Here is a 24,442-nt window from a genome sequence, read left to right on the forward strand (position 1 = left end):
CTCCTTACAGGAAAAGTGGGGCACAGTGAGAAATGCGCTTCATCGCTCTCAGGTTCCATAAGTGGTAAAAGGGATCTTTTTGAAGAGAAGCATGAGTGAATCACGTCGCATCAGAGAAGAACGGTTGTCATTCTAGTGACCAAGGACGTTATCACTCCTGTTATTTTCTGTCGTCAGAGGGCGACTACAGTGGGTGGCGCGACTAAATATCGTGTGAACTTGAACAACCGCTTCGCAGGCATAGCCACAATGCTATTCGGACACCTTTCCGCTTGACATCATGAACTCAACGATCCTCGGACAATTATTCTACGAAATGCAGGCCTTACCGACTACAATGAGGGTATCAAATTCTATCTTATCATTCGGTATTACCTTGGCTGAGCCTGTGCATCCAGACCGACAGAATTCTAACTTTAGCTTCCCGCGGCCCCTTCCGGCGGTGGATGGCGGCCGGGTCGAGACTCGACACCATCCACGGAGACCATTCTCGAAGATCGACAACTTTACCACCCCTTCATTGGAGTGTAAGTACTTAACATCTCGGGGGATACCAACCCTACAGCTGGTCTTAGGGTCATCGAAAAGGAGAAACTGAAGTCGGAGTGCAAAAGTATGTCAATTTCCAACTATGTCGCGCGTCAGCCTCCAACTCGCCGTCCTGATGTCGACCGTGCTGTTGAGACTCATTCGTAACACGACCGGTCTACTCAGTATAAGCCTATTTCATCTGTCATAAGCCCATTCTTACGCCTCACTTCGCTTCATCGACGTCTTCACCGCCTCCAATTTACCCCTACGTTACACCGTCGTCACGAGTCATGTCGCTTTTCCATCGTGTCATCGACGCCTTGATAGGTCTCTTCATGCTCGTCAATTCCTGCCTCAAGCGCCGTGAACGCGATCACCGGAATAAAGGCACAACCCACTTCGCCACCCAAGTGTACCTCGATGCCGAATGCGGCTACTCGTCCTTTGGAGTAGATCACAAAAACCTTACTCTCAAGCTCCCACCGCCCGCGCTCATCCATGACGGAACACTTGGCCGCTGCTCACTCGTGCCTCTGCCGTGCTCTCCGACAAGTCTTGGGCTCCCAAACGGAGCCTCCACTCCCGTGTCCCCGGATACCTCTTGCTTCACCATTGACCAGGACTACATATGCATGGCAGGAGCCGACTTGGCCTACCTCAACATTCTACTCTCAGCTTTCATACTAGAGAAAGACTCTCAGGCTCTTCATGATCATACGCGTCGTCGAAAACGTCGCCGCAAGCGTACCCCACCCTCTTCTTTGGGCCGATCCTCCCGACCTAAAAATCCCTCGCCTCTCCGGCAAGAGGCGACGCATTACTTCCTCTCCGTCACTCGTCGCTGTTCCTCACCTCCACCTGATCTGAATCTCCAAGCTGATGCGGATACACCCACCTCTACACCTTCTTCCTCCTGCTCGACGGCGACGACGGCGCAAATCTGTGACGCCGATAATACCAGCTCGGACGAAGACTTTGCTACTATCTTGCCTTCTTTATCTTCTGGATCGAGCGTGTTCCGCTTCGATGCGTCTGGGAACTTTGCCGACATGAATGCTCTGACGTTCGCCAGTCACTAGGCCCCGAGCGCGCATGCGTGAGCGAGGCATCTTTTCAAGGTATTGAAGCTCCCTAGATGTGCTTTTTTAGGTTGACACCCACAAGCCCACCTCAGGGAAAGTGGGTAAACCAGGACGAGCTCTTCTCTGGGACATGTGCTTTGTTGCTGGATTGCTGTATGTATCGACTTTCAAGTATTTATTTATTTATTTTCTGCGGTGTGTTCCTGCATGAACATATTCTTGATAAAGGTGAGAAGTTTGCTCTCGCCATCATGCTTGCTGCGCTGTACGAAAACACATGGATGTGGACCACAACAGCCGGCGTTCTTTCCTTAATCACCGGCTACTAGTTTCTCGCCGTGATTCGCCCCACTGGCTTCTTTGACCGCTATCCAACCACGATCCTCATCCATCTTTGCCTTTCTCTGCGCGATGATCGCTTCTCCACAGCAAGAGAACATTGATCTTCATGCTGTAATTCTCTTCGGATCTCGCTCACAATCATGACGTGTCGTCGTTAGATTTCGAAATTTTAATTTGTACGTCACGGTATGCAATCATGAAACTCGCTGCGTCGCACGCGACACCCACCTCTTGGCCGGGTGGGCGTGCCTGTATTGTCGGGAGCCTACTTCATCAACTTCATCTGACACCATGGACCACAGCTCTTTGTGATTTGTCCCTGTAGCGATGCTGCTCGTTCAATTTGCCTGATTCGCAGATGGTCACTTCATACCGTGTCTATGTCCGTCATGTCCGTCGGCGTCTCTACCCGCGAGATTTTCGGCATCTACTTATAGCAGCAGTGTTAATGTGAACATGAACATTGCGTTGCTTGGACTGGAATACGCCTCACGGAGACAAAATATCGGCGATGATTGAACGCCGTGGCCATCACGCAGCGCAGGCGCCCACCTGGGGCCACCTGGGTTAACCGACTCGAGGGAGTGTTTTTGCCTTCAATGTCGTAATCTAGGGTGTTTTAACTTTCAGACTACGCCGCCCTGAAACTAGTCGTGAGATATGTCAGCTTCCTTCAAAGCCGCGAACCTTCGGGAGGCCGTGTTTTATTTATCCAAAAATACTTAAAACCGAAATGATGTTATCAACATGCCTGCATGCTGCCATATCTGCACTCGGGTGCTGCATGTCGGGTGGATGTACTACTTTCGTTAGCTATCCGAACGAGAAATTTCCGAGTAGTTGAGTACCGTGGGTGATTAGGTTGTTCTTTCTTATCGGCTTTCAGGCCAATCCCGGGCAGTATGTGATCTTACGCTCGATCTGACGAAGTTCGCGTCTTTTGTTTCCTCAAAGGACATACAAGGACGATCACCTGATCCAACATTCGCCATATGGGAGTGACGTCAGCCATCCGTGCAGCGATTTAACGCTTAGTGGGGATTCTTCACGCTCTATCCCATCTCTCACCGAACAGATAATTTGTAAAGCACTACCATCATGGCCTCCATCGTCACAGGAGCTGCAAAGGCTGCACACTCTGCCGCAGTAGGCTTGCTCAGCACAGCACAGATCACAGCGGGCGAGCCCATCCCCGCCAACAAGCCCGTCAAGGAGGAGAACCCGGAGAAAGGCGCACCCCTCGACCTCTCCGGCAAAAACATCATCGTTAGTCCCACTCCCAGTTCCGATTCCTATGTCGCCCGCTGATTCCCGTGTTTCGTGTTCTTTAATATGGATATATGCGTGCTTTTAGCTTGGCGTCCCTGGTGCCTTCACGCCTCCTTGCTCATCGCAGGTGCCACAGTACATCGCCGACTTTGACAAGTTCAAGGCCAAGGGAGTGAAGAACATCTACGTCGTGGCCGTGAACGACGCCTTCGTCACCCAGTAAGTCTTAGGACCGTGATCTGGTCTCTGATTCAGATTATCCGGTGTTTCCGGTGCTGATGCCCCATCTCATCGTCAGGGCATGGAAGGCGAAACTGGCTCCCCAAGGAACCGGTGCGTGCTTCTTGAAATAGCTGCCGGCTCTGCGATGATAACACCGTTTATCTATTCTTACTTCCTTGATGAAATTAGGCGTCCGGTTCATCGCTGACGACACTGGCGAGTTCACCTCATCCCTTGGGCTGCTCTTCGACGGCACCGGTTTGCTTGGTGCGCCCCGCGCAAAGGTGAGTTAGATCGTGTCACGTCTGATAAGATCGGGATATTGATGTCCCGCAAGCGCTACGCGATCATTGCGAACGATGGTAACGTCGACTTCATCGCCGTCCAGGACGATCCCACCCAGGTCACCACAACCTCTGCAGATAGCATCTACGTTCAACTGTAGGAGTGAATGGGTTGCATCAGTGGCACTTGGCGAAATTGGAAGTTATCGAATACTTAGATGTGTACGTTACGTAGTTAATGAACGTCACTTTGACATGATGGCAGGGAGCCGGCGGCTTGTTGGCAGGAGCACATGTCGGGGCTGTGTCCTCTATGTGCTGAGGAGATTGAAATTTCGGCCTGTTCCACCAGTCGTGAGTTGCGGCCATGGACTTGTGGGACTCCAAATGCACAGGTAGGTGATGATCCCCCCCGACCAGTCGCATGAGCTCAGGTTGATCAAGTTGCTATCAAGGCTATGTTGTCCACGCAGATGTCCCGCTGACTGTGCTAGCAAGCCCAGTGATGATTGGTGAATGCTACATTCCCCTTCCCGCGGGGTGATCCAGGGTCAATGAATGCAATGCTACTGGGAGACGTAAAACCAGAGGATCTTTGTTCGAAGACCCTTCTCTTTCCTCTCGATAGAGCAGTTGCGCGGGCGCCTCTCTCATTATTGTCTCCTTGTCCCTTGAGCATTCTCGTCATCGCGCTGGACGCAGGAGGCTGGACCTTTCGTTTTTCGCCTCTCTAGGCAGCCATGGCCGTGCCTTGTTGCTGCACGAGATTTCCGCTGGGCCGGCTTGCCATCGTGCACGTTTTCCTTCTTCACGTTATGTTCTCTATCATGCCATGCCATGTATCGGCGTCGTCGGAGCGTGCCTTTGCATGGGATTTCACGAACACGGTACGTCAACATTGTACCGCAGTTCATTTTTCCCACTTCATTCGGCCGTTTGTTCTGGTTTGCTTTTGCAGTCGTTGCGAACAAGCGGTTTACTCACTGAGTGTCAAGAGATCGAACTTTCCATCAGCCCGTTGCCAGTGCCAACGCCAGGGGCCTCCAACAACAACAGCGATGATCCATCGGCACTCGGTGTACCACCTTACTCGCTGTTCGTGTTTGAGCCAGGTGGGACATCAAGCCGCACTTGGATAGACCCTGCCGCGCACTCGCCCCACTGGGTGGTCAATTATCAGCCAGGTACGTAGAGTCCTCCTTTTCCATTTATCACAATCGGGATCACCGTTCCTCCCGGCCTGACGCTGCACAATTATAGGCTCGCAGCTCGTGCTGGGCATGGTCGATTCCGAGGGCCGTCCAGGTGGAGTGCTTGATAGAGTGTTTACTGTCTCGCGTGCGTGCCTGTTGCGTTATCTCTGCGTGCTTCGCTGCATTGCACTCAATGACCATACGGATATGCTGACTCCGGATCGGTGCAGAAGGGGACCCGACGTGCATGGGCAGTGGTACTGTGACTGACAGGCTGAGCGGGAGGAGCAGACCATCGGGAATTGCCTCGGGTCCAAATATATCGTCAGATCTCACAGTCCAGCTCGGGGAGCCATGGGACATCTCCGTCTCCCAAGGGTCGCCGCCATACAGCATCCTCCTTGCTGCCCTCGGCGCCCCAGGTCCTCTCCTCCTCCCGGTTCCGCGCCCGGATAACGTGCTAAGGTATATTAATCAAGGGTCCCAAAATACGCGCGTCCTTGGTGCGTGTTTTCTCATTCCCTCGAACTCGCAGTTGACTGTCCATGCTCTTCGGCACGACGCTTATCCCTCTTCTTTCTTGATTCGGTATTACTCACGTTCTCGCATCTGCCCACGCACGCTCTTCGGTGCTTTATCTCAGCCACCGTCATTGACTCGTGAGTACTGCGCTCGCGCCGCATCTCCTCTTTTCGTCTTTTCTTTTGGTCGTGACAGCCATAGACTGATGATGATCGTGTGCTGCCTAGGACTGGGACTCTGGGTCTGACGACCCCGCTCGTCCACTTTGTTGGAGGCCCAGACGCCAACTCAGCGGGCGTCCCACAGGCCTCTACAGCATACACAGCATCCAATCCAGGGTCTGCCAAGCAGCGTATGCGCGTCCCATCGGTGACAGGCTCTACCGACTCTGCAACTACCCAAACCAGCAGCGGTCATTCGGGCCTCAGCCGGACCGACATCATCATCATCGCCGTCGTCGTCCCCGTCGTTGGCATCATGTTCCTGTGCGGCCTTGGGCGTCTCGGGTGTGTTTTGCGCCGACACAGAAAGGAGCGCTTCGATGCTGAACCACATCCGTTTCCAACGTATATCCCGCGACCACCCAACCCTCCTGAACTGCCGCGCCTCACTGTGTCACCTATCGTGTTCGATATCTCGCAGCGAAACAACTCGTTTGTTGTCGAGTCGCCGCAGTCAAACTCGCGCATCACGCCGTACTTGCCCTCGCACGAGCGGCGGCCAACCTCGCCTATAAGCATCGCTTCTTCTCCCGATCGAAGTCCAATTCGCGCACCCTCCCGTCAACGGCGACGACATCAGCGGCCTCAAAGCCCACCACATCGCTCGCAGAGCGCACCGCGGCAGCCAGAACAGGCGTTCACATATCCTGTAGACAAGCGTCCGCGCCAACAACGCTCCTCGCCCGCCCTCGGCGCCGCCGCCGCCCACCCCCAATCCGCGTACCTCCGACACCAACGCCACATGGACGGCCACCGTACCCACCAACAACGGCCCCAGCAACCCCAGAACCCACCCCAGACCTACTCCCAAGCCCCGCTGCGCCAGCTGCACCCCTCCCGCTCCATGGGCGACATGCACCTCCAGATGGGCGGCGGCTTCCGCTCCTTCTCGTCCCTGCGCGAGGGCCGCATACCCCAGCCGCAGTGGCAGTACCACCACGGGCACCGCTACCGCTACCCCGTGTACGAGTACGCGAACGAGCCCGACGAGCCGGAGCCCATCTACTTCCAGCACCAGGACGGGGGCGGGGCGCACCCGGGCCTCTACGAGGTCCCGCCGCCGTACCCCGACGACCCGGGCCAGTATCCCGATGACATCCATGACCGCCCATCGTCATAGTTCGCGGGGTGCGTGGGGAGGGAAGCGGGAGGGCGCGCCAACGACTCCATTCCTTCAACACGTCTGTTCATTATTGTTCACTTGGTTATTAGAGCGCATTCATCGCTCAAAAGGCACAGGACTGTTTACTAGATCGCTTTATCGTGCTCAGACTCTCATATACGCTCTTCGTTCGCTTTTGTTCTTGCTTTCACCGCACATACTTACGAGCACACCCGCACCCTGTATTGTTCTCACAGCTCACGACAACTCATGTAGATACGCACGCAAATTGGTACCCCGTTTAATGTAGTAGCCACTATCGTTTGTTCGCGATGGAGCATTGCTGTATAATGCTGCACTTTGCTTCGGAGCTCTAGCGTCGGCGGTCTGGAAAGATGAAACTGTGCTTGATGCCAAGGCTGTACAAAAGTGCGCAGCTCTGCGACAAAAAGTCATTTCCGTCGGCACTATCACACAGGAGGGGGGTTTGATCATGAGAATAGAAGCTGGAGCGACGAAAGGAAGAGTATAATTTGTACATCATTGCTATGCTACTACTGCGTCTGGGAGCCATATCCCCTGATGCCCTCCGCGAATGACCATGCGGTGTCCAAATGAATCGAGTCCGAGATCCACACGCCGTTGCTTGTCACAGTGGAAATTTGGAACTAAACAAAGACGACGACATATGTAAGCGTTTGATCACATGAAACTAACAGAAAAACTCGTATTCTGATAGACGATGCGACATACCTTGTTTATACTCCGCGCATCACGGTAGAAGAGAACCCGCATGCTATCCTCCAAGATCTTCCGAGCCTCCTCCTCCGTGAGAGTGTCCTCCTTGCCTTCTACCGCCTTGCGCAGCAGAGGCTGCGCGATGTATGCGCCATAGCCCGTGGCGAGCGTCGATGCGGTGTACGTAGTGCCCAGCAGATCGACATAGGACAAGAACCTATTCAAAATCGAAGCGAATACACATCAGCGTTCCATCTTCCGAAACCCAGCAAAGTAAAACACACACCTCTTCCCGTCCTTGAACCCACCAATAAGCAGCGAGTTCCACAGCGGGTTCATTTTCGACCGGCGCGCGTACATGACCTGCGACATGTACTCGTGGATCTCGACCGGGCCGAGCTCGTGCCCATCCTGCGCGGTGAACTCGTCCGTGATGAGGTCATCGAGCAGTTTCTGGATGTACTGGAAGTCGGACATGTCCCCGCCCGCGCCGATGACGGTGTACGAGCCGACACTGTGGAGACGCTGCACGTCCTTGAAGCGCGCGAGGGAGCCGTAGGATGCTAGCGATTGTAAGAAATATCAGCAAGTGCGCAAAAGGAGTGATCGAAGAGAGGTGACGCACCGAGGTTGTCAGCTGCCATCATAATGCCGTCCTTGTACTTGATCGCGAGTACACTGGTTCCAGTGACGATGGGCTGTCTATGACGAGATGAGGGCCATGTATATGAGTCATTGTAGCGAACACGTACTGGGTGCGTTGAACACCCGCTGCAAACGCATCCTTGGGACCATTGTAGGGTCGCTCGTGAATCGGATAGGTCGCATACGCGTCGAAGCCTTCATGTCGCTAGAGAACATCGTGAACATCAAGCCAGATCCATGGCAAGTTCCATGCATCAAATACTCACTGGGCGTCCCCAGTTTGTTGGAAAGTGGTCCATGGTGGTCAAGAGTACCAAATGTCGTGCGTATCCTGGACGCGCAAGCTCACCTGCAATCCAAGGGGACGCGACGCCTTTCGCTTATGTCATCGCCTATACCGGGTTCTACCCCTATTCGGAGAGCTGCCTCAATGGCCTCGAAGGAAAGGGCTCAAAAAATCAATTAGGCCAGGAGACACATCTACATGAAGCAAGCCTAACGTAGCAAACAAGATCTAGCTTCTCAAAGTACACCCATCCCTCAAATCTTTTTCTTCTTCTTGATCGGGCCAGAGTCATCGTTGCCCCGCTTGCCCGCCTTTTTATTGTACGCGCGTTGCAGTGCACGTTTCGCCTCGCCGTCTGGGAACGACTTGAGATCAAAGTATGAAGGCGCGTACTCAAGCAACCTGGTGAATGAATGTCATCAGTGGTCAATCATTCGACGGATACAAAAGGCTGCCCACCATTCTGCGCGCACTTCGGTCACGGTCCGGATGTACGGCCTCGTCGTGAGCACGAACTCGTTGAAGATCACCCATTCGGGCTGCGTCTCCATTCCGCACGACGGATGAAGATTAACCACCTAAGAATGCCCATAAGATCTTTGCCCGTGACATACCGATCAGCGGCACGCACCTGGTTATCTTTCAGCGTCATATAGCCGCCCTTCTCGCCCTCCTTATGCGCAACCTGCATAAAGAACCCGTTGCACAGTGCCTGGCGCACGGCGAGGTACAGCTTCTTCGGGTCTTGGATCGTCACCAGATCGATCTCGTACCGCTCCATCGTCCGCTTCAGCTGCTCGCGAACGTTGTCTGCCTGCATCAGCGCACGCGCCGACAGGTAGTTTGTCCAGGTCCAGTTCTTGTCCCACTCATCTGCAGCAAGCGATCAACGATACTGTCAAGGTCAAATAGCAGGCACTCACTTTGCTTGTAGCTGTTGTAGATGTTGATCAGGGTAAGGTGATCGCCTTCAGGAATGCTGAGAAGGGCCTTCGCGGCATCTGCTTCCTTGCGCTGGTTATTCGGCCGAACGAATACATTTGGTACTGACCGAGACGTTAGCCGAGATATAGAGCGCAATGCGTGAATACCACATACCAGACAGCATGGCAGTGAGCGTCAATATCTCGTTACTGCACTTGAACTCGGGGCTGACGATGAGCATCTTGGCGAGCTGCGGGTCCAGAGGGAATTCCGCAATGATGCTGCCTAGTGCAGTGATGTTTCCTTCGTCGTCCAGAGCAGCAATGTAGTTGAGAAGCTCCAGAGCTCGCATCAGCGTCTCAGGGGCGGGAGCGTCGACATAATCAAACCGAACAAGATCCTACATAAGGCTGTTAGCGCTCAAAGATCCAAAGTTGAACATGAGGCACGGACCTTGACGCCCGCCTTCATCAGTTCCAACACCGTATTAGCCAAATTACTCCTCAGAATCTCCGGGTGTGTCTGCTCCTCCAGCTCCTTCATGAAGTCCTTCTCCGTGTATAACCGGAAGCATTTCCCTGGTCGCGTCCGTCCAGCTCGCCCAGCACGCTGCTGAGCCGACGCTTTCGATATCGGGCTGACAAGCAACGACTCGACACGGATACGAGGGTTGTACACCTTCTGCTTCGAGAAGCCCGGGTCAACGACGTACACGATACCGTCGATCGTCAGCGACGTCTCCGCAATGTTCGTCGACACCACCACCTTCCTCCCCGGCGGACCACTTCCAGAGCGCGGAGATGGCGGCGGATCGAAGATGCGCTGCTGTTGCGCAGGCGGCAGCGACGAATACAGCGGCACACACACGAGCGGGCCGACCGAGTCCGGATCTTGGTTGACCAGGTCGTCCGCCTCGAGCTTGATCTTCTTGCACGCATCCTCAATCTCCTCTTCACCCGTGAGGAACAGCAATATATCTCCGGGGTCCTCCGCGCGGTGGATCATCAGCACCGTCCGAATCGCCGCCTCGACGTAGTCCGGTTCCGGCTCCTGCGTGTAGAACACCTCAACGGGGTGTGTCCGGCCGGGAACCTTGAATAGGGGCGCGGGCTCATTTCCGCGAATACCAAAGTACTTCTGGAACTTGAGCGCGTCGAGCGTCGCGGACATGACGATGAGCTTGAGATCAGAGCGCCGCTGCACAAGGGCCTTGAGCAACCCCATGAGGATATCGGTAGCGAGTGTGCGTTCATGGGCTTCGTCAAGGATGATGGTGGAGTACCGCGAGAGGTCTGGGTCGTTCATGGCTTCGCGGAGCAGCATACCGTCAGTCATGTACTTGAGGAAGGTGGTCCCTGGCTCCGTCATATCTTCGAAACGTATCGAGTATCCGACTTGACGACCGAGTTGCACTAAAGCGGCCAATCAGTACACGACCAAGCTTCTACCACATAGCCTACACACCATCCATTTCGTCAGCTACACGCTTGGCCACCGACATCGCAGCCACACGTCGTGGCTGGGTGCACGCAACCATCTTGCCCCTCGTATGTGGAAGATCCGAGTACGCGACGAACTGTGGTATTCTATCGAGTAAAAGAAGAGACCCGTCTGTAAGTCACTGTTCAAACCTGAAACAAACGGAAATCTGCCCCAGACGCCAACTTACTGTGTCGTCTTGCCTGAGCCGGTTTCGCCGACCATGACGATGACCTGGTTGTCGGTAAACTACCAACGAATGATCCGGTTAGTATACCGCCACGTATGGCGCCTAGAACCTCGGGGGAAGAGGAGGCAGAGAGACGCACCATTTTGAAGAAATCTGTCATCTGAGCGTACACCGGCAACTTCTTGCGCGCCTCCAAGATCTTCTTGTACTGGGCCGAGTGCGGCTGCTTCGTGAAAGGGTTTATGTCATGTTCCTAGCACAGAAAAGTGAGGTTCGCAGCAGCTTTACAGAATCATGTCAAGTGTGCTCACCAGAGCCGATTGGGCCTGGACTGCCGTTACTTTTCGTGGCAAGAAGCCATAGAGAGGCTCTTTGGCATTGAGAGACCCGTTTCCCTTCGACATGCTGTCCCCTCAAGAGAAATCTGCCAGAGAAAGGAAAGTGGTGAAGGGAGTGGGAGCGAGAAAAGAGATACGCTGCAACCTTGGCCGAAAATGACAAGCCCCGAGGTCGACATCTTGCCCGACGCACGTGGACCTTGCTTACATGCACGTGACTTGCTTCTCCAAGCGCGTCGGCGCGTTACACCAAGCACAAAATAGGCACAAAATGGCACGTCCGCGATCTGTTTGTTTTAAAGCAAGTTTACTTCCAATCAGGTATTATACGGGATACATTTTCTGCCTTTTTTAACTTCTAAAAAATTATGTGTATAACAGTAAATGTCCTACAATCAATTTTGGTCTGTGCTTTAATGTGGCAAGTCTTCCGAGTAAGCAGGCATATGCATATCAAATTTCGGATCGACGCCTCCGAGCGTATTTTCCGAAGAGGACTTAGCGCCTGATATTGATAGCATGAATAACTAGCTTATATCCAGGACAGCATCCTCAAGATTGTAAGGAGGTGGTTCGGCCGCATTGATCTGAGCATGCCCGGGCCCGAGTCGCTGAGGTTCCTCCTCAACTTGTCGATAAGGTCGTGGGGTATGCTCTAATTTTTTGCATTCAAACTCAGAACAAGGGTGCTTAAAGCCAAGGAAAGATATATCCTACCTTCAATCTGCTGTTTCTCGCGCTTCTTTCGATATCGTTGAAGAAATAGCAGGCACGAGAGAATGAGTATTATGGCGCCACCCACGCCGCTCGCTATACCCCCTGCGAGTGCTGCCGTTGATGTACCATGGTGTTTGTTAATGGTTGTGGAAATCTGTGGTGACGAGGTCTGCGTGCATGACACTGAGGAGGCTGAAAAAAAAAACCATGTTCATGAGACCACTGCCAGACCCGTTTGAGTGAATATATAGAGCGAAATTACCTTGCTGGGGCATTAATGGCATGTACTCGATAAAGTCGAGCCATATTTGAGATGGAGCCTGGGTTGGACTCGTGTTGTTGATTACTAACGTGTGTTCCGCGCCGTTCAAAATGCTAGACGAATACATCTGATACCGGTATTGCGCGAGGGTCGCGTTGGGACCTTGGAAATTGATCGACTCGTTCCCATCAAGAGTAAACGTCGTCGTAGGTAGACCATTGACTGACACCCATCCGACGGTGCCATACACCGCCACCCATGTACCTAATGCAGAGTTTTGAAAGTTGTTAACTTCGACACTCTTGAAGTGGGCTGCCATTTACCTGTAAATGTGAATGTAGCGGTGTCTCCATAGTGATACGAGCCTGAAGTGGTGTTGTGATACTCTGGGGAAGCGCCTCCTTGTGCCCATGCCGTGCTGCCGGAATAACTAATCAGAGGACTGCGGTCATCCACTGTCACTGCAGAATCCATGGCAAGTGATGTTGCATCCGTGCTGAGACTAGCGAATTATAAGTATGTTTCCGGGAGGTGCAATAGAAACAAAACAAGGAAAGCACGTTCGAATTTCGGCTTTTGCTGTACCACATCAATAGTTTAGCTCCCTTCCCCACGTATTCATGAGGTTACTCAGTGACGTTTCCTGTGTTTTATGCAACCTTCTTGTGCGTGTCATAGGATCCTCTGGCCGCCCTATATCATCTTTGCGGAAACAAAAGATATAGCCTTTTCTAAACGTGACGGTAGGATCGGGGCGTAGTAGTACGCTTGTTCTTCTTCCGGAAGTAATATTGACGGTAGAGTTCTCGTGCGGTACAAGAGCACAGATATCGGGTCCCTGCAACCAATCATCAATCTCGATCAATGGTAACCGAGCTCAGGCTGTGTCTTACTGTGCATCCATAGGTGAAACAATGAACTCGAATGTCAGAATTAGACACCAAGTGGAACACTTTCACGAGACTCCGAATTCAGGATCTAAACGCTCAACATTAAGCACTATTTGTAGCATTTCAGCGCATCTGGGAAGTTCCTGCCGATGTTTCTGCGATGGTGACACAATAAGACGGTGGTCCCAACCTAGTGACTTAGGTTATTCGGTGACGACGCGAGACCTTGTCTGCCTTTAAGTCCATGTCAAGTAGCGCACTCATATTAGCGGTGGTCCAATGGAAGTTTGCGTAAGGGCCTCGAGCACCAAATATTACATTATTCTTTAAGTCAACACATTTAAGGCTGTGCAGTAACTTGCTCCGTCGGCTAAAGTCAATTGTAATGCCTCACTACAGCACCCTGAACCATTTCCGTCTCGACGTTTCCTTCTCCCTTTTTGAGTTCAGTTCTTCCGTAAGTAGTCATCCGGGCGAGACGCCACTGCTGCGCAGTAAACGTTCTGCCGTCAGGGAACGGTGCCTCTATCCCTATCTTGTCGAGCACAGGACTTCCAGACACAGGTTCGAGTACGACATCATCGTCCGGCATGCAGAAGTAGAATAACCCGAGACGGTCATATCCCTGCTGATCCGCAGGAGGTTGAGTGACGCGGTGAATGGTGGGCTTTATGAAGCCGCCGGTCAGAAACCTGAGCATGTCTCCGGTGTTGACGATCTAAGAAAGATACGTGACAACGAGATTGTCTGTCAGATGTATTTGCTAGATGAACAAACAGAGTAACTTACAACAGCATTGTCGAGGTGACGGACCCACTTCCACTTGCCCTCAGGCGATAAGATTTGGAGGGCACTCACAGGCTGGCTCCAGAGAAGGGAGAGCGTTCCAATATCTTAAGGAATTAAACCATTAGGGCTACAATTTGAATCCTAAGAGCAACTCGGCGAGCTGCTTACCTGTGTGGCCCTTGAGCCAAACATTCTTTGACTTCTCCTCTTCTTCGGGACTCCTCCGATAGCTTGATGGCATTACCAGTTAGTTGGTGGTGCACAGATAGACGAACTTACTATTTCAGAGTCCTGACTAGATTCCATTTGTTAGCTTGTAAGCTTTGATAATGAGGCTTACGTACAGCAGCTTTCACTGGTACCCTCGAATGTATGTTTGTCCACCAAGACATCCTCAGGTAAATCGAGACTGAGTGCTATAAGCCTTCCATCGCAAGGCGCTGCATCAGAAACTCAAATGAGGTTAGGATAACGTGAGTCCGGTGTACCTTAGCAAAGGGTGAACAATATTAAGGTGGTTGTGCTTGGCGAAGTCCTCAATCTCAGGCAAGAATGGCCTCAGAGCCTGCGGCTGGGGACGCCTATACACGTTTTTGTTGACTTCTATCGTCAGTGTCCTTGCGAAAGAGATAGAGTTATTAAGGCCACGATAGCACTCACTCGCGTATGCATCAATCTGGTCTCGGACGTCGTTGTCGGTACCAACTTTCTGTTACCAAGCAGTTCAGTCCACTTACGACGGATGAGGAACGATGAAACGTACCCAGTACTGACGAGGCTTATATCCCTGATAATACCCTACTTTCTCAATGTTCGCTGCATAAGTTTGCTTTTCCTCAATGGGAACGGCAGAAAACGCGACATCGGCTATGTCAAACATTCTATCCCTCTTTAAACCAAAGTCGAGGCGGAACCAATTCAGCATGCCCTATCACCTTAGGTTGTATATTTTCCTAAGCAAACTTACCTGTGCCTTGGTGTACCCATGGTTAATGACATACACAAAGCCTTGGGTTTGGAGGGCGCCCTGAAGCTGCTTGATCGCTTCTGCACGGCCATCTAGTGTACTGGCTCTCTCAAGGTCGATAACAGCAAGGTCCACATAGTCGACTGAAGCTCAGCATCATAAGTAACAGCTATATTACGCGTTAAGAGAGAGCACAAGTGCTTACGATATTCCTTCGTTGTCGGTGGCTCGACGTAGCGAGTACACTCAGGAAGCAGGAGGCTAGGCATACGGCTGGTGTATGTTGGGGCAGATGGGTAAGCGAATGAAGAAAGTCGGGGGAGGCTGGACCTGATAACGAGCTCTGATAGCTCAAAAATAGCTACACCTCATGACCGAGTGGCTAAAATCGTGAGCTAGGACCTGGGAACAAGAAGCGGCAAAAAGCATATAGAAGTTCCACAACATGGTATCTGAGAATCTGATGAGCGACTGTTGGGCGCAAGGGCGGGGTAAGGCCTGCGGCTGAGAATAGCGCCATGCGTGGCATCATCAAGCGTCTTCGCGCAGTAGGTTTCGGTGTCAGTGAAAGCCTTTATTAGCGCAAAACCAAGGTCAAGATTTGTGTACCCACTGTACGTTCTATCCGTACTTCTATATACAAAGTAAGCTGTATTAGAGACAGCATATAGTTGGGTGCGTTGAATCGATATACACGATAGGAAGAAGAGATAAATAAACAAATTGTAGTTGACAAAATGTTCATATTTTGCCGTATTAGCCTTCTCATCGTGGCACGCGTTCGATCGTTGTTCGCAGACGTCCAGCTGAGGTGCTAGAAAATTCAGATGTTTGATACTGCGTACTTATCGGTTGGTAACCACGAGCCGCCATTTCTATTGTGTATATCATCAGAAGCAAGACTACGAAGAACAAATAGTTGCTCACCATCGGCTAATTGTAGTCTTTGATGCCTTTCCCTGCGGTAGTTGCGGTAATAGAAAAATAGCAAGGCTAACGTGATAAGCAGGGCAGCTCCACCAAGCCCACCTCCGATACCGGCTGCAAGTGCGACTGTAGACCTATGGTTTGTGGTCCCAGAGGGTGATGCCGCGGATGGCGACGGAGATGATGATGAGCTTGCTGACTTGGATGCTGCTAGTCAAAGTTTGTTAGTGAACGAAGACCTGATGGAGGAAATGGTCCACCTACTACTGGGTTGTGACGGCATGTATTCAATGAAATCCAACCACGCCGTGCACGGGCAGCTTGGGCTCGTGTTCTCGATAACCAGTGTATGCGTCGTATCATTCAAAGCATCGGATGCGAACATCTGATAATGATACAAGGGCCAGCCAGTAACATTTGGCGCTGTAAACGAAACTGGCGACCCTCCGTCGACGGTGAACTGAGTCGTAGGCACCCCGTTGGTGCTAGTCCACCCTGTAGTTCCGTATACCGAGACCCATGTGCCTAGTGAGAAACCCTGCGAATAAGGCACGTTACGTCTCTGGAAGGGTTGGACTCGCACCTGTGAATGCAAACGTCGCGGTGTCTCCATTCTGAGTTGAACTGAAAGTAGTGTTCTCGTACTCAGGGTAGATTCCACCGGTCCCCCAGTTCCCATTGTACTGTATGGAGGCGTCACGATCATCGACGACCACGATAGATGCCATCACCTTCGAGTGGTTGGTTTCGAGCTTAAAAACGATCGGTACACGTCGTCTTATATACCCAGACAGGGCTAGATTTGGAAAGCCAGGTACCAAGGAATCATCAAAACACAGCGCTGAGAACTCACTGGCTCTCAGCTCGCAGGCCATGCGTATGGCCAGTAACCAATTAATTCACAAGGAACGGGCGGCAAGATCCGGACCTTCCAGAAAGCCACCGATGACCCTCGGCGACCCATTCATTGTAATGACGGGTTTGTTGAGCGATAAACATTGAGGCCTGAGGTTCCCTCTAGTAGACAATCTCAATGTAGTTCTTCGCACAGCCAGTGGCTTGTCCCAAACATCGCCGGTGTAGGATGGCTGCATGTGTTCTAGGTGGCTCTAGGGTTAAGGATGATTGAAACCGAATCAGCATATATGGTACTGCTGCCACGTACAGCAAATGAAAGAGCAGGGCATCATTGTCAGGCACGATAAAGGCAGAGAGCTACTAGAGCCTTATTACAGTTTTGAGCCACGACGTAGCGCCCTGGGGTGAGACAGCCAAACCCAGTTGATTCGGACCGCAGGTTAAAGTCCGGAAGAAAGATCCGTGGGAATGTGTTAGACAATCTTTCTACTTACAAATCCCATGTCCGTTCGCGTCTTGCCAGGTACAAATCCACTGGCAGGACAATCCCAAACATCAATGCAGGTGCAGCACTCTGATTAACAGCAACGTGATTTCCTCAACTGTGCCCTGGATATCACACAGGATACGTTGAATGACTTAGGTCATCTGTTGTAGACCATTCATTGCCTCAGTTCTGTCTAAAGCTGCCTATCACAATTTGTGCTAGTACTAGTAAGTTATCTTCTATCCCTCCCCTTCTCCGGGTCTACTTGGTTTTTGATTCAATCTTTCTTAATACCACCCGCCCCGTCTTCATGATCTCTTCATGATCAGGTCCCAAGTAGCGCGACGTCTCGGTGCTCCACTCGAGATTCCCAACGATCCACTGATCAACGGAGTCAAAGAAATGCTCGACGTCTGCATCAACCTTGGCGCCCCACGAAGGGGGCACCCCACGACCACGCACATATCCTTCCATCTTCTGCGCAAACATCTCGCCTCCACGGTTCACCGCGGCTTGAAGATCCACGCCGAGGGCCTGTTCAAGTACGGTAACAACATTGTTGCCAGCGAGGCCCTTAGCTTGTTCCATATTATAGGAGTACACATCCTGATCCATGACGAGGTCAGTACTTGCTACAAGAATGGAAGGCGGTGGTAATCAGGCCCGCTTACTCACATTGACGATGACGATCATATCAACAGCATCAAAATACATGCGCAAGAATTCAGGATCTTCAAAGACAGAGTCTGGGAGATCAATGCCGAGCGCGTGCTCGTTGATGGAGAAGCAACACCGCACGGCGCTGTTCTCGCGACGGGCAATAACGAAGTCGTCCAAGTCTAGTACGCGATTATTCTCGCGGTGCTCAGCCTCGATGTACGTGGCATCTGCGTACGACTTGCAGATCGCTACAAATCGACCAAACCAAACCGACTTCGTCGCAACGTCGTCTGCGATTCGAGTGCGAAACCTAATAGACACATCAGCTTTGGAAAGTTCAATGATCGCTTGCTAGATTCATGCTTACTCTCTGGTCGCCTGAGCGATAATCGACTCATTATCTACGCTTGGATCTTTTAACACTCGGATAAACGACTCTCCAACAACACGAGCGTCTTCGCCGCTCATCTCATCGGTCAGCTCGTCCATTAGAAATAACAGGTTTTGAAAGTCGCATATGGTGCGGAATCCCTCCTTCCCAGCCCATGGATCACAGTGCCAGGCAAGACCTTCAAGCTCGGAATGGACGAACTCGCGTCACTTGCGACCGGAAAACGGGAGGAACTTGCCAATCCAGGCCCGCGCCTCTGGAAATACGGTATCAGCGTGAGGGTTGGTAAGGCCGAGAGTGAATGGGCAGGGAGCAAAGAAGTCGGGTAAGACGAACTCGGTGGCTTGAGGCAAACCCATGGTGAGGATGTTTGTCTGGAGGAGAGTGCTCCAGTTTCATTGCTTTTTATCTAACTTAGTAGGCGCTTGATCTGACGAACTCCATTCGATACAATCCGTGAATATCGTTAAGACATACCTTTTTGGGCAAGCAAAACCTAGCTGTATGTTTTGAACGCTGAGTGGTTGCTGAATTTATGTCAGGGGTGCTCCCATGTATCTGCAATATCATTTGCGACAAGGCCCTGCTCCACCCGCACTTTTCATTTCTAGTGAAACATATAATCTTCCGCGTCCAGGAACTGTACTATCCGTGGGCCTTGAAACAGGGCACCCTTAACGAAGCATGCAATAAACATGAACTTGGTTGCTCTTGCTCTGTACTATCTAAATGTTTAGTTTATGGGCTCGAGATCTACCCAACAATAAAGTGTAGCACAGCATTGATCTGAGTGATGTGGGAGATAATCAATTATATTCCCGTAACTTATGACAAGCCTAATCAAGCACGAATCAAGGTATAAAGGTATATACTTCAGCAGAGCACACTAGCCTATGTAAACCTGCGGCCGGAAAGGATTATGGTATTTGAAACCTGAGCTCTACGGGATAAAGATAAAGAAATTGCTTCAAAGCTGCCCTGTTTCACTCAGAACTTTGTCTTAACGTTCACCCAAAGCGTGCGAGTTGTACGCAAAATTCAAAGATAATTGTTTTGACCGAAACTCGTAGATTGGAAAGAAAATTCTATCTGCGTTGAGAAACAGGATATCTTGAACATTGCTTTTTACTCAATTAATTTGAACCAAGACGTCGACAAGACGTGGTAGAACGGGGAATGGAACAGGACAGTCATCCAGTTTTTGATACTTGCGAAGTGACTTTCATCACCTAGTTGAGCAGATAAGCGCGGACGTTGAAGCCTCGTTGGGTTTATAACGTCCTAGCAGATGCAAGTGGACAGCAGGCGTGAAGAGGACCATAACGAGAATGAGAATATGAAGCCCCCACTAACGATAAATGCACGTCTTCGGCGCCATCGCCGAGGTGTTTGATCAAATGGCCCCAATGTTACAGATACGAACACTAGCCTACCCTGTTTAGAACTGCTTAGCATGGCCTGCATAGTCAACTGACATGCAGCATCGTCAGGGATAGATATATTGTGTACGCTGATGAGCAAGTACGAGAACTTACGATCTTACTTTGTTACCGGTGGCTCGACATAGCGAGCACACTCAGGAAGGAGGCGGCTAGGCGTACCGCTAGTGGATAATGGAACAGATAGGTATCCGAATTCAGAAAGCCTGAGCCGGGGACGCTGGACTTGATAACGAGCTCTGAGAGCTCAAAAAAGTCTACCTCATGACTGCCAGGTGGCTTATATCGTGTCTAGGGCCTGAGAGCAAGAAGCACGAAAGTCGCCCAGCCGTCCCAAAACACAAATCTACTGACGATTATTGGTTGGGCACAAAGGAAACGTGGAGTCCATGACACCAAGCGTCTTCGCGTAGACGGACTCAGTGCCAACGAACACCTTTATTAGCACAATGAAAGAAATTTTTTGTACACTCACCATAAGACATAGCCGTACCATCCAAAGCAAGCTGTATTAGAGCCAACACATAGGTAGCGTTGAATCGATGGACACGATAGGAAGAGGGGATTAATAAATGAAAATCGTAATCGACAATATGTTCGTCTTTTGTCGTGTTAACCCTTTCGACGCGGTAGGCGTTCAATCGCTGTTTGCAGACGTCCAGCTGAGCTGCTGGAGACCTCAGACGCTTGATGCTCCGTGATAATTGGTTGGTAAGTACGAGCAGCCATTTCTGCTATATCCTCAGAAGCAAGGTCATACTGAATGGAGAGCTACTCACCATCAACCAACTGTAGTCTCTGACGCCTTTCCCTGCGATATTTTCGATAGTAGAATAACAGCAAGGCTAACGCGGCAAGCAGGATAGCCCCACCCAACCCACCTCCGATGCCGGCTGCAAGTGCCACATTAGACGTATGACTGGCGGTCCCAGAGGATGATGTTGCAGGCGAAGACGGCGATGATGACGGAACTGATGTGGACGCTGTCCCCCAAACTTTGTCAGAGGATGAAGATCGGATGAAGGAAACAATAATCATACAGCTAGCTTGCGACGGGATATATTCGATGAAGTCAATCCACGCTGTGCACAGCGCCGGCGGGCAGCCTGGGCTCGTGTTTTTGATGACTAGAGTATGAGTCGTGTCATCCAGAACATCAGATGCAAACGTCTGATAATGATACAGGGCTTGTACAGAAACGTTTGGCGCCGTAAACAAAACCGGAGCTCCTCCGTCAACGGTGAATTGAATCGTAGGTATCCCGTTAGTAGAGGTCGATCCTGTAGTTCCGTATACCGAGACCCACGTTCCTAGTGAAACGTCTTGTGAGAAGAGTGTGTTACATCTCTCGAGCAGTTGAGCGCGTACCTGTAAACGTGAAGGTCGCGGTGTCCCCGGTTGAATTCGATCCCGTGGTAGTGGTGTCGTATTCAAAGCTGGTGCCCCCCGGCACCCAGTTTCCGCTGTATTGTATGGAGGCGCTGCGATCGTCCACAATCGCGATAGATGTCATGCTCTCGGTGTGGGTTTGAATGGTTCCAGACGTTGATGATGGTCAGCACATGCGGCCTTATATACCCCGGCAAGGCCAGATTTGGGTCAGAGAGGTCATCAAAAACACAGCATTGGCACGGCGCCAACTCCCCGGCTCGAGGGCCCGCAACAACTTTGCAAGGAATAGACGGTAAGGTCCAAAGCTTGTACTGCAGGCGCCTGCGGCCCTTTCATTAATGCGACGGCGGAGAATGCTGAGATATCCCTCCAATTACTTCCTCGATGCATGGTGGATGATCCAGGGCTTGTCCTAATGGTTGCTGGTCTAGTACGATGGCTGTGGCGCTCTTGGGTTAATGTCGATCAAATCTTGCTTTGAACTGACGCTATTGAAGCGGACGGGGAATCGGCGACGCAACGAGCAGAGCTTCCCCAAGATAATAGTGTGATGGTCATCCGAAAGTAGGATACAGACGAGGAGGATATTTAGAACACCGCAACTTGTTTAAAAATTTAGCGCTCTGGGGTATAACATGTGACAGCTAGACACAGCTTATTCAGACCTGTGGCAAGTCCCGAAGAAAGAGCCATGCAGGATCGAGTCCGAAATCTCCCCGCTTAGATATCCCACGTTCGTTTCTCTACGTCGAATATTCGTTTCTTGATGCAATCATCAAGTCCTAAAGAAATGGTACGGACGCCCTGCCAAAACGATCCAAGAGTTCATGGTTAGTTGTCCTGTGTTCTTCCCTGTCTTGCTTTTATGGGCTATCTACCATCTCAATCCCCTTCAGCAATTCCTTTCTCAGTAACCACCACCTGCTAGTTCCGGCACCCCGAGGACCCCGACTTCCGACGTCGCCCTCAGCCATTCTAGCACAGTTCTGTGGTTACAAATTGGAATAGAACATATCTTTAAAACACTCTCGTAGAACTTTATCACTACAACTAACACACTGGACACCGAGGAAGGAGACGGCATGCAGTCGGCAGCGTTAGAGGCTGCTGACACTAGGCGAACGACGAGAAACTCATCACCCGCACCCAGCAACAACGGCAGTAGAATCCCAACGGCGGCGGGTACCAAATCCGCTACAGCTAAGAAGACAGACACCCCCGAAGGGCCTACGCTGCAGAATGCAAAGAAACACCTGGAGAGGCAAGGCTGGCTCCCGCATGGCCAGCAGTTCAACCTTCAAACGATAGCGACAATACTCTTCAACGTAGCGAACCTGTCATCCATTCCAATGCAAGACAGGACGACACTGAGGGCGGCGGCGGTGGTGGTGGAGAAGGAAATGGAGGAGGCGAAGGCGGAGAAGTGGGCAGAGGTGGTGGCGAAGAAGGCGATAGAGGCGGTGGTGGAGAGAGCGACGAATTCACTGGTGGCCAGCCTCTCGCCACATGTTGCGAGAGTACAAGACGCAGCCATCTCGCTGGCGGACACCAACAAACGACTGGAGACGTCCACTCGGACGGATATAACCACTGGCAATCCATCCACGCCTAAGGCCGGCCCTCGTCCGAGCTTTCGAGACGTCGTCACGCAGGCTCTCAAGGATCCCCAGTCAGAAGCTCAGCTCAACCAAGCAGCCAAGGCATCGATCAAGCGACGGCAAATCATGTTCGACATCCCCCCAGAGGCGACAGCATATCCCACTACCCTATCAGCTAAAGAAACGGCGAGTCGTCTCCAGCTCATCCTCGACGCGACCAAGATGGACGAGTCCCCCGAACTCAAGATTCGAAATGTCTCCCGGCCCCAACGCACCTGCATCTTAGTGGAGATGCTCACGGAAGACGCGGCCGACTGGTTACGCTCGCCAACTGGCGCCTCGAGCCTGGCATCCATCCTCGGTGACGACCTCCACTACCGGCCCCAGGCATTCAACGTTTTCGTGAAATTCATTCCCCTCCCGACAGAGATCACGGCGCCAGACGTATTACGGAGCTGCGAGGAGGCGAATGGTCTCTATAGAGGTGCTCTCATGGCAGCGAGATGGGCAAGGGCACCCATCAAGCGCCGTCCAGACCAACGGTTTGCTCACGCAGTGGTCTATTGCAGGGACCCCATCACCGCCAATGGACTCATAATGAACGGAATGGTAGCGGACCACGACAAGCTCTCGGTACGCAAAGACAAAAAGGAGCCGATTAGATGTGCGAAGTGCCAACTGTGGGGCCATGTCGCAGCGCTGTGCCTAGCCCCGCGCGACACCTGTGCCCAATGCGGGGAGGACCATAGGACGGCCAACTGCAACAATCACGGCGCCATGCACTGCGCCTCATGCAAGAAGAGCACGCACGCGAGCTGGGACAGAAACTGCCCGGTGGCCGAACAGAAGCGGAAGGAACTAGATGCGAAATACCCGGAGAACAGCCTCCCCCTCTATTCGACGGTGGGCAGCTGGGCCCGACCGGAATGCCACCAACGCGAGGAGGAGACGGAGATGCTCCCCCCCTCCACGTACACCACACCGGCATCCACCCCTATGGCGCCCTTCACAGCAACTGAGATGGGGGTCAGCGAGGATATACTAGGGGCACTCTCGTTCTCGGGTCTGACAGGGAAGAGGACAGTGGCAGGAAAAGAGGGAGGGAGCACCGAGAAGGGTGCCGAGGTTGGAGAGGGAGGGAGCACCGGAAGGGGTGCCGGGGTCGGTGAGCGAGTGGACAAGGAGAAGGGACGGGTGGAGGAGGGCAGGGAGAAAGCAACAGCGGAAGGGAGGGAGGCGGAGACAGCGGAGGGAGAAGTGCTCGCGGAGAGTACTGGGAAGGGGGACCAGAGGACGGTCACGACGAAGAAGCCGGAGCGGACGCAGCAGGCGACTACCTCCAAGTCGAACAGCACAACCAACACGATGAAGCAGAAATCGCTACGCAGCCTCTTCCCTGCTGCGCCCACGTCATCCTCCTTGAAACGTCCTAGCGCCAAGCCAGCAACACCTGAACCGTCAATATGAATAGCGAACCCACCGACGCGCCGATGCGAATACTACAACTAAATATGAATAATTCACGATACGCACACGAGGACCTTCTCAACGGATCGCTGGCGAACGATTGGGACGTCATTCTGCTACAGGAACCCTGCCTAGATAAGCTAGGCAACACGAGAGCTACGTCAGCGTGGCGAGTCATCTACCCCTCTGACAAGTTTTCCTCGGCAGGTACAGGAAAAGTTCGGGCAGTC

At 52.0% G+C, this 24,442-nt stretch overlaps 12 protein-coding genes across 12 annotated transcripts; 5 read left to right on the forward strand and 7 right to left on the reverse strand.

The window, feature by feature from the left end:
• Nucleotides 1–821: 821 nt before the first annotated feature.
• CONPUDRAFT_157021 (uncharacterized protein) lies at nt 822–1,610 on the forward strand (the record flags this gene model as incomplete). The annotated part of the gene is made up of 1 exon (XM_007773969.1): nt 822–1,610. The coding sequence occupies one exon, from the start codon at nt 822–824 to the stop codon at nt 1,608–1,610; it is 789 nt and encodes a 262-aa protein (XP_007772159.1).
• Nucleotides 1,611–3,122: 1,512 nt separating this feature from the next.
• On the forward strand, nt 3,123–3,891 carry CONPUDRAFT_35023 (Redoxin; the record flags this gene model as incomplete). The annotated part of the gene is made up of 5 exons (XM_007773547.2): nt 3,123–3,221; nt 3,310–3,443; nt 3,523–3,557; nt 3,636–3,730; nt 3,784–3,891. Coding segments are annotated over 5 exons (471 nt in total), but the record flags the coding sequence as incomplete, so codon positions are not given.
• A 579-nt stretch (nt 3,892–4,470) lies between these two features.
• CONPUDRAFT_75623 (uncharacterized protein) lies at nt 4,471–6,786 on the forward strand (the record flags this gene model as incomplete). The annotated part of the gene is made up of 6 exons (XM_007773702.1): nt 4,471–4,617; nt 4,689–4,914; nt 4,991–5,068; nt 5,154–5,426; nt 5,567–5,582; nt 5,673–6,786. The coding sequence occupies 6 exons, from the start codon at nt 4,471–4,473 to the stop codon at nt 6,784–6,786; spliced, it is 1,854 nt and encodes a 617-aa protein (XP_007771892.1).
• A 460-nt stretch (nt 6,787–7,246) lies between these two features.
• CONPUDRAFT_128816 (proteasome endopeptidase complex beta subunit) lies at nt 7,247–8,482 on the reverse strand. Its single transcript, XM_007773970.1, has 6 exons — nt 8,418–8,482; nt 8,259–8,356; nt 8,132–8,208; nt 7,793–8,069; nt 7,522–7,723; nt 7,247–7,436 (listed from the first exon to the last, which is right to left on the reverse strand). Exons 1-6 carry the CDS (start codon nt 8,448–8,450, stop codon nt 7,323–7,325), a joined length of 801 nt encoding a protein of 266 aa, XP_007772160.1. The 5' UTR covers nt 8,451–8,482; the 3' UTR covers nt 7,247–7,322.
• Nucleotides 8,483–8,593: 111 nt separating this feature from the next.
• On the reverse strand, nt 8,594–11,489 carry CONPUDRAFT_128819 (P-loop containing nucleoside triphosphate hydrolase protein). Its single transcript, XM_007773971.1, has 10 exons — nt 11,342–11,489; nt 11,170–11,283; nt 11,031–11,089; nt 10,826–10,947; nt 9,815–10,773; nt 9,536–9,761; nt 9,361–9,483; nt 9,069–9,310; nt 8,897–9,015; nt 8,594–8,839 (listed from the first exon to the last, which is right to left on the reverse strand). The coding sequence occupies exons 1-10, from the start codon at nt 11,432–11,434 to the stop codon at nt 8,692–8,694; spliced, it is 2,205 nt and encodes a 734-aa protein (XP_007772161.1). The 5' UTR covers nt 11,435–11,489; the 3' UTR covers nt 8,594–8,691.
• Nucleotides 11,490–11,895: 406 nt separating this feature from the next.
• Nucleotides 11,896–12,821, reverse strand: CONPUDRAFT_75625 (uncharacterized protein; the record flags this gene model as incomplete). The annotated part of the gene is made up of 4 exons (XM_007773703.1): nt 11,896–12,023; nt 12,086–12,277; nt 12,348–12,611; nt 12,671–12,821. The coding sequence occupies 4 exons, from the start codon at nt 12,819–12,821 to the stop codon at nt 11,896–11,898; spliced, it is 735 nt and encodes a 244-aa protein (XP_007771893.1).
• A 792-nt stretch (nt 12,822–13,613) lies between these two features.
• Nucleotides 13,614–15,262, reverse strand: CONPUDRAFT_92189 (Clavaminate synthase-like protein; the record flags this gene model as incomplete). Its single annotated transcript, XM_007773972.1, has 9 exons — nt 13,614–13,955; nt 14,027–14,130; nt 14,195–14,256; nt 14,367–14,450; nt 14,515–14,626; nt 14,687–14,735; nt 14,790–14,915; nt 14,994–15,136; nt 15,199–15,262. The coding sequence occupies 9 exons, from the start codon at nt 15,260–15,262 to the stop codon at nt 13,614–13,616; spliced, it is 1,086 nt and encodes a 361-aa protein (XP_007772162.1).
• Nucleotides 15,263–15,550: 288 nt separating this feature from the next.
• On the reverse strand, nt 15,551–17,008 carry CONPUDRAFT_167867 (uncharacterized protein). Its single transcript, XM_007773973.1, has 5 exons — nt 16,774–17,008; nt 16,504–16,716; nt 16,185–16,445; nt 15,921–16,130; nt 15,551–15,868 (listed from the first exon to the last, which is right to left on the reverse strand). Exons 1-5 carry the CDS (start codon nt 16,793–16,795, stop codon nt 15,759–15,761), a joined length of 816 nt encoding a protein of 271 aa, XP_007772163.1. The 5' UTR covers nt 16,796–17,008; the 3' UTR covers nt 15,551–15,758.
• Nucleotides 17,009–17,526: 518 nt separating this feature from the next.
• Nucleotides 17,527–18,675, reverse strand: CONPUDRAFT_92191 (terpenoid synthase; the record flags this gene model as incomplete). Its single annotated transcript, XM_007773974.1, has 4 exons — nt 17,527–17,871; nt 17,941–18,235; nt 18,293–18,494; nt 18,534–18,675. 4 exons carry the CDS (start codon nt 18,673–18,675, stop codon nt 17,527–17,529), a joined length of 984 nt encoding a protein of 327 aa, XP_007772164.1.
• Nucleotides 18,676–20,367: 1,692 nt separating this feature from the next.
• On the reverse strand, nt 20,368–21,268 carry CONPUDRAFT_75628 (uncharacterized protein; the record flags this gene model as incomplete). The annotated part of the gene is made up of 4 exons (XM_007773704.1): nt 20,368–20,514; nt 20,535–20,566; nt 20,637–21,065; nt 21,124–21,268. 4 exons carry the CDS (start codon nt 21,266–21,268, stop codon nt 20,368–20,370), a joined length of 753 nt encoding a protein of 250 aa, XP_007771894.1.
• A 1,279-nt stretch (nt 21,269–22,547) lies between these two features.
• CONPUDRAFT_61496 (uncharacterized protein) lies at nt 22,548–23,660 on the forward strand (the record flags this gene model as incomplete). Its single annotated transcript, XM_007773565.1, has 1 exon — nt 22,548–23,660. A coding segment is annotated over one exon (1,113 nt), but the record flags the coding sequence as incomplete, so codon positions are not given.
• A 575-nt stretch (nt 23,661–24,235) lies between these two features.
• On the forward strand, nt 24,236–24,403 carry CONPUDRAFT_35281 (uncharacterized protein; the record flags this gene model as incomplete). The annotated part of the gene is made up of 1 exon (XM_007773548.1): nt 24,236–24,403. A coding segment is annotated over one exon (168 nt), but the record flags the coding sequence as incomplete, so codon positions are not given.
• Nucleotides 24,404–24,442: the final 39 nt, after the last annotated feature.

This window comes from Coniophora puteana, assembly GCF_000271625.1.
Source record: "Coniophora puteana RWD-64-598 SS2 unplaced genomic scaffold CONPUscaffold_11, whole genome shotgun sequence".
NCBI classification, from domain to species: Eukaryota; Fungi; Basidiomycota; class Agaricomycetes; order Boletales; family Coniophoraceae; genus Coniophora; species Coniophora puteana.

Coding starts and splice junctions, on each gene's coding strand:
- CONPUDRAFT_128816 (XM_007773970.1), bottom strand. CDS start 8,450: ATGGACCACTTTCCAACAAACTGGGGACGCCCA. Junction 8,209..8,258: donor GCGGGTGTTCAACGCACCCA/GTACGTGTTCGC, acceptor ATCTCGTCATAG/ACAGCCCATCGTCACTGGAA. Junction 7,724..7,792: donor GGGTTCAAGGACGGGAAGAG/GTGTGTGTTTTA, acceptor GATTTTGAATAG/GTTCTTGTCCTATGTCGATC.
- CONPUDRAFT_128819 (XM_007773971.1), bottom strand. CDS start 11,434: ATGTCGAAGGGAAACGGGTCTCTCAATGCCAAAGAGCCTCTCTATGGC. Junction 11,090..11,169: donor TGACAGATTTCTTCAAAATG/GTGCGTCTCTCT, acceptor ATTCGTTGGTAG/TTTACCGACAACCAGGTCAT. Junction 9,311..9,360: donor CTACAACAGCTACAAGCAAA/GTGAGTGCCTGC, acceptor CGCTTGCTGCAG/ATGAGTGGGACAAGAACTGG.
- CONPUDRAFT_167867 (XM_007773973.1), bottom strand. CDS start 16,795: ATGGCCTGCGAGCTGAGAGCCA. Junction 16,717..16,773: donor GGCCTGCGAGCTGAGAGCCA/GTGAGTTCTCAG, acceptor TTCCAAATCTAG/CCCTGTCTGGGTATATAAGA. Junction 15,869..15,920: donor AAGACTACAATTAGCCGATG/GTGAGCAACTAT, acceptor TATACACAATAG/AAATGGCGGCTCGTGGTTAC.